Source organism: Solanum lycopersicum, chromosome 11 (genome assembly GCF_036512215.1).
Source record: "Solanum lycopersicum chromosome 11, SLM_r2.1".
NCBI lineage: Eukaryota > Viridiplantae > Streptophyta > Magnoliopsida > Solanales > Solanaceae > Solanum > Solanum lycopersicum.
Genome location: NC_090810.1, coordinates 21615880 through 21628440, shown reverse-complemented (window position 1 = coordinate 21628440; position 12561 = coordinate 21615880). Strand labels below are relative to the sequence as shown.

Below are 12561 nucleotides of genomic sequence, written 5' to 3'. Positions count from 1 at the left end.
ACCTGGTCACGCATGCTGTCTTTGGCTCATCCCCCTCTGCAATGCGCACTTGATAGTAGCCTTTCCGGAGATCCATCTTGGTGAAGTATTTGGCCTCTCCAAGACGATCGAACAAATCTGCGATCAGCGGGATTGGATACTTGTTCCGGATTGTGATCTTGTTGAGCGCCCTGTAATCAATGCATAAACGCATCGATCCGTCTTTCTTCTTCTGAAACAGCACCGGCGCTCCATAGGGTGCCTTTGATGGACGAATATGACCTGCTTCGAGGAGCTCTTTCAATTGCTTCCTCAGTTCTTCTAATTCGGGCGGAGCCATGCGATAAGGTGCAAGCGCAGGTGGCTTGGCTCCCGCCTCCAACTCAAGCATGTGATCTACCTCGCGCCTTGGAGGTAGTGTCTTCGGCAGCTCCTTCGGCATCACATCACTGTTTTCCTACAAAACAGATTCTATAATAGGTGGCAGTGGCTGCATAGCACCATGGTCTTCACTCGAACTTGCGATGGTGGCTAAAAAGGTTGGCACTCCTTTCTTCAGGCCCTTCACAATCTGCATGGCCGACAGTTGGGCATATCCGTCTTTCTTCGGCACCCTAATAAGAGGCACCATACAAGACCCTTCCCCCTCCATCACCATGAGTTGTTGAAGGTAGGGATCGATCATCGTGTGGCAACGTTGAAAGAATTCCTGCCCAAGAATGACATCGGATATATCCAAAGGAGCTACGGTAAAGTTTGTCTTACCTTTCCACCGTCCTAAAGTGATGCCGACCCCATGAGCAATTCCACACACGGGAGTTGGTGGGGCATTGACCGTCTTGAGGCGATTGTTACTTGGAACAATTTTCAGTCCCAATTTCTCCGCCGCCGCCTTGGTCATGATGTTAGCCTCAGCCCCGGAATCTACCATGGCCCGAACTGCTTGCCCATTGATGGAGATATCCACATATTGTGTGCTGAAATCCCCCGGGTTGTCAGCCTGCTTTGCTATGGCACCACAGATTCCAACCATGCCCAATTGAGTGGTGTCTGCCGGTTTCGCCTTGTCTTGTGCCTCCTTTTCCTTCCGCTCACGGACGATGGCACCAAGGTTCTTCATCTATGGGCACCTAGCGTAACCGTGTGGTCCGCCACTATATAGCACCCGTCCCCTCTACTGGACTGCGTCCGCTTCTCCGAGAACTTCCGGCGTTCGAACCGTTTGCCATCAGACTTGGGTGTGTCTTGCTGCTTGGGTTGTGCCGACGGTTCTCTGCCTCGGCCACGGTCTCCCCCACCTTTAGCTTGTCTGCCCTTTGCCTCCTTGCCCTTCGCCTTGTCCAAACGATCATGTTTGAAGTCTGTCAAGGTCTCGGCTTGAGTGATGGCCTCATCGATGGTTTTTACTTGACGCCACTCTAACTCGGTCCTCGCCCAATTCTGCAGCCCGTCCATGAAGGTGAACAGCATGTCATCTTCCGTGAGTTGGGGAATCTGGAGGGTCAAGATTGTGAACTCCTTCACATAGGCCCTAATACTTCCCGTCTGCTTCAACTCCCGAAGTTTGCGCTTCATCTCATAAACAGCATTGTTGGGGAAGAAAGCTTTCTTGAATTCCTCAAGGAATTGTTCCCATGTGTCGATGGTGCGTGTGCCCCTCTTGATCTCGGCATCTTTGCGTTTCCACCACAACATGGCTACGTCGGAAAGATACAACACGGCAGTGTTGATCTTGCTTGCATCGCTCCTGACCCGATTACACCTGAAATAATTTTCCAAGTGCCATAAGAAATTGCCTACCTCTAGGGCGTCTCGGACACCCTTAAATGTTGGTGGCTTGGGAACCTCGACCCTGGTCTCCCTCTCCTGGCCAAGTGATGCTGTTGCTGCAACCTCCCTCTCTTCTTCGAGGGCTACTACCTTGTTCTTCAGGGTCTGGATCATTGTGGTGGCATCCAACAACCTGAACTCCAAGGAGGTAATGGACTCCTTCAACTCCAATTCAGTCCGCTTGCATAGATCCAACTCCTTCCGGATGATGTTAACTTCCTCAAGGGAATTTTCTTCAAGGTTTTTAACATCGCTGTCCAAACCATTCAAGCGCTGCCCCAAAATCTCAACAGCAAGTCTTGCCCTCTCAACGCTGGCAATCCATTCATGTCCAACAGTGACATCTATAACGTCGTCGCTGACATCGTCTTCACTTTCCACATCTGTATTCTCCTGGAAAGATGTTTGTCCGTCGCCTGGTGGAGGATCATTTGTTGGCAGATCGCTTGATGGTAAACCTCCTGGTGGAACACTGCCTGATGGCAGGTCGCCCGAGGGGACACTGCCTGATGGCAGGTCGCCTGATGGCAGACTGCCTGCTGGCAGGTCGCTCGGTGGAGGGTTGGGCAGACTGGGTTCATTGCCCTTCTTGTTCTTTCCCTTTTTGTTCTTCTTTCCTCCCTGAACGTTGGGGGTGCCGCCACCGTTTCCTCCGTTCGTCATTTTCCTACGATAAACCTTTTCTCTGATACCAACTATCACGGACTTTTTGATTCGGACTATGTTCCGTGCGGCACTAGACGGTTTACTCACGACTTTTGCACGTTCTTGCAAACTCTAGTAAGCCTAAAACTCCGATCGCTAAGAAAATAAGAAGTAAGACAGAACTTTGGAAGAAGGAACTTCTATTACTTGAAAATAATTGGATGCTTTACAAGTAAAGTAATCTACTATTTATACTACTCTAATTCTGCCTAAGAGTTAGTAAATAAACTATACAAGTTCCTAAGACTATGCCTACAAGACAAGCTTCTAAGTCTTCCAAAAAGGACTCCTAGATGCTCCTAGTCTGCCCCATGATCTCCACAAGCCTCTCAAAGACTTGTAACTCCTGTAACAGCTGCCCCACTAACAATTGTTACAACTGAAACGGCTGTAACTGTTGTAACAGCTGAAACTGCTGTAACTGCTGCCTCTTCAGCTGCTGCAGGCCCCCTTGGCTGCTGACCTGCGTGGTCAGCCTGCTCCCCTGCGCCTGCTGCGCCTGCTGGCTGCCTCGTTGGGTGGCGTTCGGCCTGAATGGATGGCGGGACGTCACACTATGGATGGCAAACACGGTCGAACGACGTCAAGTGTGACATGCCATCACCGCCTTTGGACAGCACACACGGTCGAATGACGTCAGGTAAGGCATGCCATCATCGCCTTTGGGCCGCACACAGGTCGAAAGACGTCGGGCGTGGCATGAAATCACCGCCTTTGGACAGCACACACGGTCAAACAACGTCGGGCGTGACATGCCGTCACCGCCTTTGGACATCACACACGATCGTCAACGTCGGGCGTGGCATGACATCTCCGCTCTTGGACAGCACCATGGTCGGACGACATCGGACATGGCATGTCATCACCGCCCTTGGGCAGCACACACGGTCAGACTACGTCGGGCGTGGCATGACATCACCTCCTTTGGACAGCACACACGGTCAAACTACGTCGGGCGTGGCAAGCCATAATCGCCTTTGGGCAGCACAAACGCTCGAACGACATCGATCGTGGCATGCCATCATCACCTTTGGGCAGCACACACTGTCGAACGACGTCGGGCGTGGCATGCCAGCATCGCGTTAAGGCAGCACACACTGTCGAAAGAAATCGGGCGTGGCATGACATCACCCCCTTTGGACAGCACACACGGTCGAACGACGTTGGGCGTGACATGCCATCACATCCTTTGGACAGCACACATGGTCAAACGACGCTGGGCATGGCATGCCATCATCACCTTTGGACAGCACAAACGGTCGGACGGCGTCGGGCGTGGCATTCTTTCGGCGCCCTTGGAAGGCAAACCAATCGAACGACGTCAAGCAAGGAATGCCATCATCTCCTTTGGGCAGTACGCACGGTCGACATCGTTGGGCGTGGCATGCCATCATGGCCCTTGGACACCACACACGATCGAACGAAGTCGGTCGTCGCATGCCATCATAGCCCTTGAACGGCAAACAAGGTTGAATGACGTCGGGCGTGGCATGCCATCATCACCCTTGGACTAGCTAACACCATCGGACTGCGTCGGGCGTGGCATGCCATCATCGCCCTTGGACGGGAAACACGGTAGAACGACATAGAGCGTGGAATGCTATCAACTCCTTAGGACAGCACAAACGAAAGGATGACGTCGGGCGTGGCATGCCATCACTGTTCTTGGACAGCACACACGGTGGGACGACGTCGGGCGTGGCATGAGATCACCGCTCTTGGACTGCACGCATGGTCGGACTACGTCGGGCATTGCATGACATCACCAACTTTGGACAGCACACACGGTCGAACGACGCGTGGCATGGCATGAAATCACCGCCCTTAAACTGCATGCACAATTAGACGACGCGTGGCATGGCATGACATCATCGCCCTTGAACGGCACGCACGGTCAGACGACATCGGGCGTGGCATGATATCATATCCCTTGGAGGGCAAACACGGTCGAACGACGTCAGGCGAGACATGCCATCACCGCGTTTAGGCAGCACACACGATCGAATGACGTCCGGCGTGGCATGCCACCATATCCCTTGGACGGCAAACACGGTCGAACAACATCAGGCGTGACATGCTATCATCGCCTTTGGGCAGCACACACGGTCGAACAACGTTGGGCATGGCATGACATCACCGCCTTTGGACAGCACACACGGTCGAACAACGTCGGGCGTGACATGCCAACACCGCCTTTGGACAGCCCACACGGTCAAACGGCGTCGAGCGTCGCATTCTATTATCGCCTTTGGGCAGCACACACGGTCGAACGACGTCTAGCGTCGCATGCCATTATTTCGTTTAGGCAGCACAAACGGTCGAACGACGTCGGGCGTGGCATGACATCACTGCCCTAGGACTGTACGCACGATCGGACGACGTCGGGCATGGCATGACATCACTGCCCTAGGACAGCACACACGGTCGAACGACGTCGAGCCTGGCATGACATCACCGCCCTTGGACGGCACGCATGGTCGAACGACGTCGGGAGTGGAATGACATCACCACCCTTGGACGTCACACACGGTCGAATGACGTCGGGGTGGCATGCGAGCATCACGTTTGGGCAGCACACACGCTCGAAAGACGTCGAGCGTGGCATTACATCACCTCCTTTGGACAGCGCACACGGTCGAACGACGTCGGGCGCGACATGCCATCACCACCTTTGGAAAGAGCACACGGTCGACCGACGTCGGGCGTGGCATGCCATCATCACCTTTGGGCAGCACAAACAGTCGAACGGCGTCGGGCGTGGCATGCCATCATCACCCTTGTATGGCGAACACAGTCGAACGACGTCGGATGTGGCATGCATCATCGCCTTTGGGCAGCATACACGATCGAACGACGTCGGGCGTGGCATGCCATCATGGCCCTTGGATAGCACACACGGTCAAACGACGTCGAGCGTGGCATACATTATCGCCTTTGGACTAGCTGACACAGTTGGACGGCGTAAGGCGTGGCATGCCATCATCGCCCTGGGAAGGGAAACACGGTCGAACAACATAGAGCGTGGCATGCCATCACCGCCTTGGGACAGCACACACGGTCAGACGACGTCGGGCGTGGCATGCCATCATCACCTTTTGGCAGCACAAACTGTCATACGATGTCGACCGTGGTATGCCATCACCGTCCTTGGGCAGCACACACAGTCGAAAGACGTCGGGCGTGGCATGACATCATCGCCCTTGAACTGCACGCACGGTCAGACGACATCGGGCGTGACATGACATCACCGCCTTTGGACAGCATTCACGGTCGGCAAATTCGGGCGTGGCATGACATCTCCGCTCTTGGACAGCACGCATGGTCGGACGACATCGGACATGGCATGACATCTCTGCTCTTGGGCAGCACACACGGTCGGACTACGTCGGGCGTGGCATGACATCACCTCCTTTGAACAGCACACACGGTCGAACAACGTCGTGCGTGGCATGCCATCATCGCCTTAGGGCAGCAGACACGGTCGAATAACGTCGGGCGTGGCATACCATCATAGCCAATAGATGGCAAACACGGTCGAACGACATCGGGCATGGAATGCCATCATCGCCTTTGGGCAGCACACCCGGTCGAACGACGTCGGGCGTGGCATGCCGTCATGGCCCTTGGACACCACACACGGTCGAACGAAGTCGGGCGTGGCAGGCCATCATATCCTTTGAATGGCGAACAAGGTTGAACGACGTGAGGCTTGGCATGCCATCATCGCCTTTTGACTAGCTGACACACTCAGACGGCGTTGGGTGTGGCATGCCATCATTTCCCTTGGACAGAAAACATGGTCGAACAACGTAGAGCGTGGCATGCCATCAACGCCTTGGGACAACACACATGGAAGAACGACGTCCGGCGTGGTATGACATCATCACCTTTGGGCAGCAGACACGGTTGAACTACGTCGGGCTTGGCATGCCATCATCGCCTATGGGCAGCACAAACGGTCGAACGACGTCGGGCGTGGCATGCCATCATCACCTTTGGGCAGCACACACGGTCGAACGGCGTCGGGCGTGGCATGCCATAATCGCCTTAAGGCGGCACATACAGTCGAAAGACGTCGGGTGTGGCATGACATCACCGCCTTTTGACAGCACACAGGGTCGAACGACGGCGGGCGTGACATGCAATCACCGCCATAGGACAGCACACGATCGGACGACGTGGGGCATGGCATGACATCACCGCCCTTGGGCAGCACACACGGTCAGACTACGTCAGGCGTGACATGACATCACCGCCTTTGTACAACACACACGGTCGAACGACGTCGTGCGTGGCATGCCATCATCGCCGCCCTTGAACTTCACCCACGGTAGGACGACGTGGGGCATGGCATGAGATCACCGCTCTAGGACTTCACTGTGGTCGGTCATGGCATGACATCACCGCCATAGGACAGAACACGATCGGGCGGCGTCGCGCATGGCATGACATCACTGCCCTTGGGCAGCACACACGGTCAGACTACGTGAGGCGTGGCATGACATCACCACCATTGTACAGCACACATGGTCGAACGACGTCATTCGTGGCATGCCATCATCACCTTTGGGCAGCATAGACGATCAAACGACGTCGGGCGGGGCATTCAATAATAGCACATGGACGGCAAACACGGTTGAATGACGTCAGGCGTGACATGCCATCACCGTCTTTGGAAAGCACACACGGTCGAATGATGTCGGTCGTGGCATACCATCTTGCCTTTGAAAAGCACACACGGTCGAAATACGTCGGGCGTGGTATGACATTACCGCTTTTGGGCATCACACACGGTCAAACGTCGTTGGGCATGACATGCCATCATCGCCTTTGGACAAGCTAACACAGTCGGACGGCGTCGGGCGTGGCATGCCATCATCGCCCTTGGACGGGAAACACGGTCGAACGATGTAGATCGTGGCATGCCATCAACGCCTAAGGACAGCATACAAGGAAGGACGACGTCGGGCGTGGCATGCTATCATCTCCTTTGGGCAGCACAGATGGTCAGACGACATGGGGCGTGGCATGACATCACCGCCCTCTGACAGCACACATGATCGGATGACGTCGAGCGTGGCATGCCATAACCGCCCTTGGACAGCACACACGGTAGGACGACGTCGGGCTTGGTATGAGATCACCGCTCTTGGACTGCACGCATGGTCAGACTACGGCGGGCGTTGCATGACATCACCACCTTTGGATAGCACACACAGTAGAACGACGCGTGGCATCGCATGACATCATCGCCCTTGAACTGCACGCACGCTCAGACGACATCGGGTGTGGCATGATATCATACCCCTTGGAGGGCAAACACGGTAGAACGACGTCAGGCGTGACATTCCATTACCGCCTTTAGGCAGCACACACGATCGAATGACGTCGGGCGTGGCATGCCATCATATCCCTTGGACGGCAAACACGGTCGAACAACGTCAGGCGTGACATGCCATCACCGTCTTTGGACAGCACACACGGTCAAACATCGTCGGGCGTGTCATGCTATCGTCACCTTTGGGCAGCACACATGGTCAAACGACGTTTGGCGTGGCATGACATCACCGCCTTTGAACAGCACACACGATCGAACGACATCGGGCGTGACTTCCAACACCGCCTTTGGACAGCCCACACGGTCGAACAACATCGAGTTTGGCATTCTATTATCGCCTTTGGGCAGCACACACGGTCAAACAACGTCTGGCGTGGCATGACATTATTGCCTTTAGGCAGCACAAACGGTCGAACGATGTCGGGCGTGGCATGACATCACCGCCCTAGGACTGTACGCACGATCGAATGACATCGGGCATGGCATGACATCACTGCCCTAGGACAGCACACACGGTCGAATGACGTCGAGCCTGGCATGACATCACCGCCCTTGGACGGAACGCACGGTCGAACGACATCGGGAGTGGAATGACATCACCACCCTCGAACGTCGCACACGGTCGAACGTCGTTGGGCGTGGCATGCCATCATCGCCTTTGGGAAGCACACACGATCGAATGACGTCGGGCATGGCATGACATCACCGCCTTTGGGCAGCAAACACGGTCAAACGACGTTGGGCGTGACATGCCATCACCGCCTTTGGACAGCACACAAAGTCGAATGACGTCGGGCGTGGCATGCCATCATCACCTTTGGGCAGCACACATGGTCGAACTACGTCGGACATGGCATGCCATCATCGCCTTTGGGAAGCACAAACGGTCGAACCACGTCGAGCGTGGCATGCCAACATCACCTTTGGGCAGCACACACGGTCGAACGACATCGGGCGTGACATGCCAGTATCGCCTTTGGGCAACACACACGGTCGAAAGACGTTGAACATGGCATGACATCACCTCCTTTGGACAGCGCACACGGTCGAACGACGTCGGGCGCGACATGCCATCACCGCCTTTGGAAAGCACACACGGTCGAACGACGTCGGGCGTGGCATGCCATCGTCACCTTTGGGCAGCACAAACAGTCGAACGGCGTCGGGCGTGGCATGCCATCATCGCCCTTGTACGGCGAACATGGTCGAACGACGTCGGGTGTGGCATGCATAATCGCCTTTGGGCAGCATACATGGTCGAACGACGTCGGGCGTGGCATGCCATCATGGCCCTTGGATAGCACACACGGTCGAACGACGTTAGGCGTGGCATGCCATCATATCCCTTGAATGGCAAACAAGGTTTAATGACGTCGGACGTGGCATACATTATCGCCTTTGGACTAGCTGACACAGTTGGACGGTGTAAGGTGTGGCATGCCATCATCGCCCTTGGAAGGGAAACACGGTCGAACGACGTAGAGCGTGGCATGCCATCACCGCCTTGGGACAGCACACATGGTCAGATGACGTCGGGCGTGGCATGCCATCGTCGCCTTTTGGCAGCACAAATGGTCATACGACGTCGACCGTGGCATGCCATCACTGCCCTTGGGCAGCACACACAATCGAAAGACGTCGGGCAAGTCATGATATCACCGCCTTTGGACAGAACACACGGTCAAATGACGTCAGGCGTGACATGCCATCACCGCCTTTAGAAAGCACACACGATCGAACGACCCTGGGCATGGCATGCCATCATCATCTTTGGGCAGTATAAACGGGCGGACGGCATCGAGCGTGGCATGCCATTGTCGCCCTTGGACGGCAAACACGGTCGAACGATGTCAGGCAAGGAATGCCATCATCTCCTTTGGGCAGTACGCACGGTTGACATCGTCAGGCGTGGCATGTGATCATGGCCATTGGACACCACACACGATCGAACGAAGTCGGTCGTTGCATGCCATCATAGCCCTTGAACGACAACCAAGGTTTAATGACGTCGGGCGTGGCATGCCATCATCGCCTTTGGACTAGCTGAAACCATCAGAATGCGTCGGGCGTGGCATGCAATCATCGCCCTTGGACGGGAAACACGGTAGAACGATGTAGAGCGTGGAATGCCATCAATGCCTTGGGACAGCAAAAACGAAAGGACGATGTCGGGCGTGGCATGCCAACAACGCCCTTGGACAGCACACATGGTCGGATGACGTCAGGCATGGCATGCCATCACTGCCCTTGGACAGTACACACGGTAGGACGACGTCGGGCGTGGCATGAGATCATCGCTCTTGGACTGCACGCATGGTCGGACTACGTCGGGCGTGGCATGACATCTCCTCCTTTGGACAGCACACACGATTGAACGACGCGTGGCATGGCATAACATCACCACCCTTGAACTGCACGCACGGTGAGACGACATCGGGCGTGGCATGACATCACCGCCTTTGGACAGCACACACGATCGACAACTTCGGGCGTGGCATGACATCTTCACTCTTGCACAACACGCATGGTCGGACTACGTCGGGCGTGGCATGACATCATCGCCCTTGGGCAGCACACACGGTCGGGCTACGTCGGGCGTGGCATGACATCACCTCCTTTAGACAGCACACACGGTCGAATGACGTCGTGCGTGGCATGCCATCATCGCCTTTGGGCAGCACACACGGTCGAATGACGTCGGGCGTGGCATACCATCATAGTCCATAGATGGCAAACACGGTCAAACGACGTCGGGCGTGGAATGCTATCATCGCCTTTGGGCAGCACACCCGGTCGAATGACGTCGGGCGTGGCATGCCGTCATGGCCCTTGGACACCACACACGGTCGAACGAAGTCGGGCGTGGCATGCCATCATAGCCCTTGAACGGCAAACAAGGTTGAACTACGTGAGGCGAGGCATGCCATCATCGCCTTTGGACTAGCTAACACACTCAGACGGCGTCGGGGGTGTGGCATGCCATCATCGCCTTTTGACTAGCTGACACACTTAGACGGCGTCGGGTGTAGCATGCCATCATGGCCCTTGGACGGGAAACACGGAAGAACGACGTAGAGCGTGGCATGGCATCATTAACTTTGGGCAGCACACACGGTTGAACTACGTCGGGCGTGGCATGCCATCATCGCCTTTGGGCAGCACAAACGGTCGAACGACGTCGAGCGTGGCATGCCATCATCACCTTTGGGCAGCACACACGGTCCAACGACGTCGAGCGTGGCATGCCATAATCGCCTTAAGGCAGCACAGACAGTCGAAAGACGTCGGGCGTGGCATGACATCACTACCTTTGGACAGCACACACGGTCGAACGACGGCGGGCATGACATGCAATCACCGCCATAGGACAGCACACGATCGGACGACGTTGCGCATGGCATGACATCACCGCCCTTGGGCAGCTCACACGGTCAGACTACGTCAGGCAAGGCATGACATCACCGCCTTTGTACAGCACACACGGTCGAACGACGTTGTGCGTGGCATGCCATCATCGCCTTTGGGTAGAACACACGGTCGAATGACGTCGGGCGTGGCATACAATCATAGCCCGTAGATGGCAAACACAGTCGAATGACGTCGGGCGTGGAATGCCATCATCGCCATTGGGCAGCACACCTGGTCGAACGACGTCGGGCGTGGCATGCTGTCATGGCCCATGGACACCACACACGGTCGAACGAAGTCGGGCGTGGCATGCCATCATAGCCCTTGAACGGCAAACAAGGTTGAACTACGTGAGGCGAGGCATGCCATCATCGCCTTTGGACTAGCTAACACACTCAGACGGCGTCGGGTGTGGCATGCCATCATTGCCCTTGGATGGGAAACATGGTCGAATGACGTAGAGCGTGGCATGCCATCAATGCCTTGGGAAAGCACACACGGAAGAACGACGTCAAGTGTGGCATGACATCATCACCTTTGGGCAGCACACACGGTTGAACTACGTCGGGCGTGGCATGTCATCATCGCCTTTGGGCAACACAAGCGGTCGAACGACGTCGGGCGTGGCATGCCATCATCACCTTTGGGCAGCACACACGGTCGAACGACGTCGGGCGTGGCATGCCATAATCGCCATAAGGCAGCACACACAGTCGAAAGACGTCGGGCGTGGCATGACATCACTACCTTTGAACAGCACACACGGTCGAACGACGTCGGGCGTGACATGCAATCACCGCCATAGGACAGCACCAATCGAACGACGTCGGGCATGGCATGACATCACCGCCCTTGGGCAGCACACACGGTCAGACTACGTCAGGCGTGGCATGACATCACCGCCTTTGTACAGCACACACGGTCGAACGACGTCGGGCGTGCCATTTCATCATCGCCTTTGGACACCGCACACGGTCAAACAACATCGAGCGTGGCATTCCATTATCGCCTTTGGGAAGCACACACGGTCGAACTACGTCGGGCGTGGCATGCCATCATCGCCTTTGGAAAGCGCAAACAAATGAACGACGTCGGGCGTGGCATGTCAGCATCACTTTTGGGCAGCACAAACGGTCAAACGACGTCGGGCGTGGCATGCCTGCATCGCCTTTGGGCAGCACATGGTCGAAAGACGTCAGGCGAGGCATGACATCACCTCCTTTGGACAGCGCACACGGTCGAATGACGTCGAGCACGACATGCCATCACCGCCTTTGGAAAGCACACACGGTCGAACGACG

General features: G+C 55.7%; 1 protein-coding gene across 1 annotated transcript; it reads right to left on the bottom strand.

The window, feature by feature from the left end:
- Positions 1-436: 436 nt before the first annotated feature.
- On the bottom strand, positions 437-1099 carry LOC138339302 (DNA damage-inducible protein 1-like). Its single transcript, XM_069290894.1, has one exon. It carries the CDS (start codon positions 1097-1099, stop codon positions 437-439), a length of 663 nt encoding a protein of 220 aa, XP_069146995.1.
- Positions 1100-12561: the final 11462 nt, after the last annotated feature.